Genomic DNA, 8,608 nt, shown 5'->3' on the forward strand with positions numbered 1-8,608 from the left:
GGGGGTGTTAGCTTTTATTTTACATGTGAGTCGCGGCGGAACACAAGGGCCGGGTGTTGGGCAGGACGGCCATCAGGAGGCGTGCGTTTTATGCCAGTTTGAACCTCGAGAAGTGCTGCTCTCTCGTGGAGGGTGTCCATAACCCAGCACCTCCCTACCCCTGCCCACCCCGCGCCGGCCGCCGGCCGCCGGCCACCCCGAGCCCTGACCGTGGCCGTCGGCTTACGGCGAGCGCCCGCCGGCCGCAGGCTGGGCCGCCAGCACAACAGCGATGTGCTCAGCCCGGAAGGTTTGCCTACACGCCCGGGCGCTCTCCAGCAGAGCGCAGCAGAGGCCGACGCTGCCGTTACGTTACAGGGCGGGGCGTGAGTAAAAACACGGCCGGGGCCTAGGCCTCGGGCCTCGGCTCCGCACGGCCCCGCCACGCCCCGACCGGGTGTCACGAACAACGTCGGGGTCTCGCCCGCGAGACTTTGGCGTCGACCCGTCCCGGCCCAAGCCAGTCCGGAGTCCGGAGGGTCGCTTCGACCTTGGCGTCGAGCGAGCCGGGCCGGACGGACAGGGTTATGCTGAAGGGGGTAAAATACACAGTAGCTGAAATGAATCCTGATAATGAACAGGCCCTAAAAAATCTCACGGATACTTTTTAATAATTGTAAAACAAAACAAAAATAGCCCCTTAAAATGTCGGTTTTCCATGTCGGCACCGATCGGCTCGGTACGTTGCAATATTTGCAGTGTATTCCAGGTGATTCGGGCCACATTTCTACCCCCATCCCACGGCCATTTTTCTCCTCAACCAGCGGCCCTGTCGCCCCCCCCCCTCTTCCCCGTGTTTCCCCTCTCGCATTAACTTGTACTTGTAATTCATTGCTGCAATATAGAGGTTCAGAGGGTTCAGGGCTGACTGGCGATAGGGGTGGCACAGCCCGGTGGGACGGCGGGGTGGGGAGGGGCGGGGCGGCGCGGTGCACGCCTGCCTCTTAGGGCGTTCTCCCCGCCGCCGCATCGCGTGCATCCGGGCCCAGGCGACGGACGCGTCGGCTCGCGTCAGCTCCACTCATGTGCGAGGGTCCCAGACGAAGGCCCCGCCCCCGCCCCCCGTGTAGATGCTATCTATGGCACCAGACGTGCCGGGTAGGAGGGGGAGCGGTGGACAAGATGCGGGCGTCACTGCCACATTCTAGTGTGGGTGGGAGTACAGTAGCGGGACTGGCTGGGCGAGGCCGCCGTCAGTCGGAAACCGCCGCCGCTGCCAGGGCAAGGCGATAGGCGAGGAGTCCGAAACCTCCCCATGCAAATACGAGTCTATGCCGAATAGCGGCGAAGGCGACGGCCACCCTCGACCCACCCCTCACCCACGCCCCACCCCATGGTCTGCAGTGCACTGACCAGCCCTGACCCGCTCGGGGCAGTGGACCCGCGCCCCGACCCCGGTCCCCGAACCATGGCCTGGCCGGGCCTCTGGGGCGGACCTTCGTCTGGAGGAGACGAGGAGACAACCAAACCACCCTCACCGAATTAAGATGTTACGTATTGGTGGACGTATTGTCCATCATTTCACAGCTTTCGGAAATCAAACTGCGCCCGCTTTTCCTTTTCCCCTTCCTTTTTCGTTCAGCCCGCGGCCAAAACTATAGCTCGCACCCCTACCCTACTTCTGGAGGGCGTCTCTCTATACACTCCTGTTGTTTGTTGTCGTCCAGGCAGGCCGACCCGCTGACCCTCTTCCTGCCGCCCTTTGAACTTTGTCCGTCCTGTTGCGCTGGTCGCCGCCTGCTGCCCAGCGAGCGGTGGCGGCGCGTGGCGCGCTCTCTTTCTCTCTGTCTCGCGGTCCGCGACGGTCCCCCCCTGATGGCGACCGAGCGGCCTTTTTGAGCGAGGCGTGGTATGCAATTAACAAGGCAGGTGGCGTGGCGTGGCGTGGCGTAGCGCGGCGTAGCGTAGCGTGGCGTTTAGCCCTTAACTTCCTGCGAAGGTCAGTTAGCGTTCGTGGTCACCGCCTTGAGCGCTGTTCACTCCGCTGCTGGCCGAGAAGGTAACGACTACAATATGCTCCGCCCACCCCGCCCCGCCACGCCCGGCCGCGCCCCGGTGCAGGGCCAGCGGTGCAATGCTCCGCGGGTGCAAGGCCGGTCGAGGCGGAGGCAATGAACGACCTTAGCCCTCGGCCGACCCCGCCAGGGGCGCTGGGGCGTTGGGCGGCTCCAGGCTCCAGGGTGAAGGGGGTGAAGGGACCATAGGGACACATATTCAATTGACAGATCAGGTGACGGGAAACAAAAAGAAACCCCCACAACACTAAGCGACGCATTTGTCTCGAGTGTAGTTAAGGTGCCGATTCTCATTATCCTCAATACACTGAGGTGCGTCTGGCCGGGCGCGGCGCTCACGGGCAGCAAAGCCCAAAGAGCAAGCGGCGGTAGGCCGAGCCTGAGGAGGCCGGGCCTGACCCACATATTTTCATACAGCAGATTACGTCTTTAATTTCGGCCTACATCAACAGCCAGCAGCGCGCTCCAGCGGCGCGGCCTCGAACCTCTAGCTCCGGCGGAGCTTAGTGAATACATTACGGGCTCGTCGCGCTCCCCCGCTCTCTGCCCCGCCCTACTCCAGGGCGAGCGAGCTCTCAAAGCCCCATCCCGTCTGGCCTGCATGACGTCACCGCGCCCCCCTTTAGGCCCCAAGGACCACCAACGCCACGCCTTTCGTAAGCGCCGCCGCCTTCCCCCGTCGCCCACCACAACCCCCCTCGGCCCCGCTCCCTCAAAAGTGGTGCGTTTATTTAGGCCGCACGCGTGCACGGCCCCCTCAGGGACGCTGGTGGTGGTCGTGGGCGCGCGAGGGGGTGCTCGGTATTGCGTGGCCCCCCCTGTGCTTGGGGGGCGCGCGCGCTCGGACCTTGAGAAGTCTCAAGTCCAACAGACCCGACGACCTGCGTCTCGAGTGCCCCTCCAAGAAAGAGGGGTTGGAATTCGACATTCGTGTTTGTTTGGAATTTCAAAAATTAGGATAAAATTTCAAACTGTACCACCTGCTACGACTACTGTGCACTAAAGTATTTCAACTGACCAGCACTAATAAGACTTCTTCCAACCCCTTCTTAAGACCAACATTTCTTGATTTCGGTGTTCCATTATTTCCATTTATTGTTACCCTCGTGCATGTCCGCAGCTGGTTCTCGCTCCCCTCTCCATTTTTCTCGGACGAAAAAGAGAAAAAGTAGTCCAGAGCAGAGATTTACCTTCTGCTCGAAATGATATAAACTTTTACGGCAGTCGTCGGGCCTCGCCATAACGCCGGGGGTGGACTGCAGCCTGCAAGTGCCTCTTGACCCAGCAGCAGGGTGCGGCGGGGCCGGTGTGTCGTGACCGTCGTCTAGCTTTGCACCTGGGTGCCATCTCAATATCGGACTCCACGGGGTGTCGCGTTCAAGGTCGGATTTTCCCGCCACTTGCTATTTGAATCCATGTCATCAGGTTCCACGCGTTAGTGTGACCGCGACTAGAGAGCTGGCCATAGGTCCAGGTGGTAGATTTTGTGGTTGAGGTGTGTCGGCAGTTGATGAGGTGCAGGTGGTGCGGGTACGAGCACAGCCAGGGAGCTTGTACAGGTGGATGTTGTGGTTGAGGGGGTGGTGGTTGATGAGGGGCAAAGGGGAGCTCTCGGGACTCACGGGCGCAGTCAGGCCGCCGTGCAGGTGGTGCGGGTACGAGCACAGCCAGGGAGCTTGTCCAGGTGGATTTTGTGGTTGAGGGGGTGGTGGTTGATGAGAGGCAAAGGGGAGCTCTCGGGCCGCACAGGCGCAGTCAGGCCGCCGCCGAGACCGCGCCGAGGTTTCGTTCGTTCGGTAAATTACTTCCGATGGGCGCTCTCACGCCAATGTGCCCCTTCCTCCTCCGCAACCGCAACCCTCTTGCCGGTGGTGGGAGTGACGCCGCAGCAGCAATTTATTCAGCATCAGGCTTCTCCGAACCATCAGCATTAAATAATGGAGCTGCTCAAGGTGCTTTACGAGAAGAATCGGGGACTTATTGTCCCTTTCGCCTGGACGCAGTCACGGCAGCCCCCCCCCCCTCCCCCCGCGGCTGGTCGCGCGGCGCCTCGTTAAGTCGAGTCGCTGCACTGTTGCCATACCGCGGGGTGGGGAGGGGAGGGGGTGCTTTTGATCGGATAAGTGCTCCTGGTGGTGGCCACCCCCCACCCCTCGCCGCCGACAAGCACTCGAGGGGTGCAGGTGCGGAGGGGGAGGAGGTGGGCGCCAAGGCCGCAGATTGCTTCATCGCCGCTCAAAAGCCGCGCCCCGCCGCCGAGGAGGTATGCAGTGCACCGGCCCTCTGCTGCACCTCACGATGTGGGGAAAGGTGGGGGGGGGGGGCACCACCACTACTAGCCGCTTCCTGCCCGCCAACAACAGGACGTCACTCCCGCGGCGACACGGACACGGGCGCGGACACGGGCGACATCACGTCCATACCCCACACCACCACCACCACCGTCCGTCGCGTAGCCGACCCCACTTCTCGGACTTCCCCCGCAGAGCTGACGCCGGTTGCTCGCGACGACTTGGGGGGGAGGGAGGTGCTGATGTCCCGGCCGCGGCCGCCCCACCTCACTGCGAGGCCCATTTCGTTTTCACTACCCCCTCTCGCTGTCACCGTAAAGAGTCTGCCACTCGGGGAGTGCCGACTCGACCGACGCCTGGTTTTCCCGTATACCCCCCGGAGGACATCGTCACGTGACGGCACTGGGGCGGGGGGGACTCTACATTGTTATCGGTGACGAGGAGCTCGGAGGAGCCCAGCGCCCCGGGCGCGCAATTCGTTTACGCTAAGTTTTCTCAGGGGAAAGGGGAGGGGGCGTGGTCAGGGATGTTTGTTTTGAATCCTCCCCGAACAGCCCCCCTACCCCGCCTCTTACACGCGAGCGGCCGACGCCAGCCCGGCACACCCCGAGGTGGCGATGGTGTGGTGGTGGCGGCGGCGCTGAGGGGGTGGACGAGGATGAAACAATTACCCAACGTACTCGACTAGCTACCTACTCGTTCCATTGGGTGCCGGCAACAAATTTCTGAAGGTGAAAAAAAAAAGTATTTTGAACTACTGTGCAGACTGTCCTTTCAGAAAAGTGAAACAGGTGCAACCCACTCGTGAAAATAAAAACATATTTGCACTACAAGTTGAACATTTTATTTTACTTGAACAGAAAAAAAATGAAAGAAACGTTCCAAACACTACGCAAAATTGTTCACTTGGCATATTTTTGACAATGGTCCATGCATGACATATGGCACGGTACAAATACTGGCAATATAAAAACACTTAGCCACCAAAGGGAGTAAACTACTGCAGTCGTTTTCAAGGCATGTGGATGCTCCTCCACTCGCGGCCTCCTGCAGTGTGGTCCTCTGATGCGGGACACTTGCTAGGCTCATGCGCGAAGAGGACAAGCCGGCCGGGGAAATTCCATCCCGCCTCGAGATGGCAGAGCGTTGCACACGAATCGCAATAATTAATACAAGCCTGTGGGTTCCGCAGATGGATGTGCAGCAGGGGATTGCTGCGAGGGTCGCCCTGACAGCGGCACTGTGTAGCCAACGGTGATCGCATTCAGAGCCACGTCTGTCGTTGTCTATCGTAGAGATCAGCTCGAGCCTGCGCAGGGCAGGGGCTGAGAGGGGCGTGATGGCCAGCAATAGCTCGTCGCATTGAAAGAGCCTCTCCGGATTCCAGGTTAGCTGTCGCAGCGCGGGAAGCCGGGGCAGTGTTCGGATCAGAAGTTGTTGCACTTTTTTCATATGCGCATACGAATCCGAAGTGGCGCCACACGACTGGTCTCCACTTATAAACAGGCGCTCCAGGGACAGTGCGGACGACACCAGGGCGGCTTCCATCAGCTCCTCGCAGTTGTCGTCATAACACGGGTGGATGGTCAGGGAGCGCAGCTGGTTGGCTTCACTGAGGAACTTCAGAGTTTTACTCAGGGGTGGGTCAGCGGCGTTATACCCGGACGATGTTTTAGACAGGGTCACGTCCTTCAGAGTCTTACACGCGGCCAATGCGTCAATCGGAGAAAGTCTATCGTACTTCAGACGTTGGAGTCTGGGCATGCGAGCCAGCAGCTCAGTTATCTCCGGGCTGGCGACGACGTCGTTGGAGCCCCAGCTTCCCATTTCCCTTCCTCTATCGAAAAGGCTGACTTCCTCCAGCGTATCGGCGTGAGCCGTCAGCATGGCCTTTACAAACGACTCGGACTTCTTTGAAAGCCAGCACTCGAAGAGCAGCAAGGACGACTTGGACGATACACGCTGCAAGGGGCGGGTTGCAGAGGGAACCCAACCCAGAAAGCGGAGAGACTGCAGGCAAGAGGACTGCGCCAACGCGTCCAACAACGCGTCAGCAGCACCTCGTGGTGAACTAAATGTCAGCCAAAGGAAGTAGCCGCCACAGAGCTGCCTAATCTGCACGGTCACGTGCTTCAGGCGTCCCAGAGTTACCTGATTGCGCACCACTCGGGCGAAGTACGTCAACCTGCTGCGGAAATCTTCGTCGCTTCTTAACATGTCTACGTATTCGGCGGTTAACTCGAAGTTTAGAGACGTCACTGCGCACTTGGTCGCCTCGAACGCTGGATCTGGATCCCCCTGAAATCCGCTTTCGTGGTGGGCCTTGCACACAATCGCGCCCAGGCACGGCGCCAGGCGCAGCACCGCGCGCGGGCGGTGCATGTCGATCCGGCGGTGGCACCACACGGTGGGGTCCCGCGCCAAGGCCTCGAGCCTCTTGCACACGAGGCGACAGGCGAAGACGTCCTCCACCGACAGGTACTGCATCACCTCCAGCAGCACGTCGTCCGGGAGCAGCTGCTCCACGGTCAGGGACATGCTGCAAACACGATGGTGCCGACACTGTAGGGCAGAGCTCCTCGCCTCGCGGTCAGCTCGCTTCTCGCTTGCGCGGGGGGCGAAACAGCGGGTCTCTCTACCGGTGCGTACGTGCGTGCGGACGGGCGCGCCTGGATGTGATGATGGCCATTTACCGCTCTAAACGCCTCTGAAGTTCACCGACACATAGATTTTTGGAAAGGAAACAGTACAAGAAGTATCATTTTGACGTAATACTTGTATTTATGTTTCACATGTTCGATGAGACAGACGTTCAAACGTCGACGTTGGCCCCGAGCGGGTGAGGTTATTTTCAGATCAACTTTTCCACTATTTAGATACGTTTAAGTCCGTAACATAAAGCGGGCCGATTATTCGCTCTACTTTTAAGCTTACATTGCTGTTTTCAGATTTGAGATACGACGTCGGGTTCTCAAAAGACTTCATTTTTCGCCAAGCGTTCAGGACGACCCAACCCTACCAGCCGACAGCGGCAGAGCCCGGGCCGATCCGAGCCGAGGCATTTCGGGCGAGCGTTGAGCGAAAAATGAAGTTTTCTCGAGAACCCGTACCTCGTATCTCAAATCTGAAAACAGCAATGTAAACCACAATGTCAAGCGAATAATCGGCCCGCTCTTTGTTACCGACTTAAACGTATCTAAATAGTGGAAAAGTTGATCTGAAAATAACCTCACCCGCTCGGGGCCAACGTCGACGTTTGAAAGTCTGTCTCATCGAACATGTGAAACATAAATACAAGTATTATGACAAAATAATACTTCTTGTACTGTTTCCTTTCCAAAAATCTATGTGTCGCTGAACTTCAGAGGCGTTTAGAGCGGTAAATGGCCACCATAACACCCATAGGCGCGCCCGTCCGCATGCACGCACGCACGCACCACCGGTGCTAACTAGAGAGACCCAGCATCTAGCACACACACTGCGAAGCCTACCTTGTAGCTGCTCTGTTGAGTTCGTTCATCTGGCTGACTGTTCGACTGAGCTACGTGGGAGCGTTTGAGTGCACTGTTGCTTGACTGGACTGGTGAGGTCTGAGGTGTCAGGTGTCGGCGGCCGCTCTGCTCTTAGCTCAGCTCTTCTCTTCGGGACCCCGACTGACTGAACAACTGACTGCCGGCAGGAGACAATGAGGGTAGGGACGTGATGCTCCGCCCGAGCTGCCGGCGAGCCTCCGCGCCAAAGTCGCACCGCCGTCTAAGTGAACAACAACTTGCGTGGATTGATGTTTTACTTACAATATAGTCAATTTTCTATCATATTTTCTCTCTGAGCAGTGCAGGATTTTCTTCCTTTCGTGGTTTGGGGTTTCCGTACTGTTTTTGTGGTATTATGTGAACATAAACCTTTGTCAACAAACATAACCATAACCCCTGAGAGAGACCGCTCAGACAGGAACTTACGAACTATCAGAAAATTAAAGGACTTCGAGAGGACTTGTGGTATCAATCGAGTCAATGGTTAAGTTTCACTCTCCGAGATCGGATCCTTTTACTTCAACGAGACGGAAAAATGCTTAAAAGTTGAAAAATAGTAGCGGTCCCGTCGAGGGCCTGCATCGTCTGCTATTGCCCCTACCGCACCGTTCCCCTCCACCAGCCCCCACCCTAGCCCCGCCGAGCTCTTCGTCCCGAGCCTGGCCGAAAGCGGCGAGTCCCGAAAGACTGTTTTTACAAGGTCTTTCCATAAAATTTCATTGATTGAATT

At 58.2% G+C, this 8,608-nt stretch overlaps 1 protein-coding gene across 1 annotated transcript; it reads right to left on the bottom strand.

Annotated features, from left to right (window-relative positions):
* Positions 1–5,173: 5,173 nt before the first annotated feature.
* LOC113211614 (uncharacterized) lies at positions 5,174–8,024 on the bottom strand. Its single transcript, XM_026430041.2, has 2 exons — positions 7,837–8,024; positions 5,174–6,884 (listed from the first exon to the last, which is right to left on the bottom strand). The coding sequence occupies exons 1-2, from the start codon at positions 7,863–7,865 to the stop codon at positions 5,234–5,236; spliced, it is 1,680 nt and encodes a 559-aa protein (XP_026285826.2). The 5' UTR covers positions 7,866–8,024; the 3' UTR covers positions 5,174–5,233.
* Positions 8,025–8,608: the final 584 nt, after the last annotated feature.

The sequence above is a fragment of the Frankliniella occidentalis genome, unplaced genomic scaffold (assembly GCF_000697945.3).
Source record: "Frankliniella occidentalis isolate FOCC.00 unplaced genomic scaffold, Focc_3.1 Scaffold123, whole genome shotgun sequence".
NCBI lineage: Eukaryota > Metazoa > Arthropoda > Insecta > Thysanoptera > Thripidae > Frankliniella > Frankliniella occidentalis.

What these genes read in the sequence shown, in the direction of transcription:
- LOC113211614 (XM_026430041.2), bottom strand. Translation starts at nt 7,865, where the DNA reads ATGAACGAACTCAACAGAGCAGCTACAAG. An exon ending in CTCAACAGAGCAGCTACAAG is followed by an intron (nt 6,885 to 7,836) that starts GTAGGCTTCGCA and finishes TCGTGTTTGCAG; the next exon opens with CATGTCCCTGACCGTGGAGC.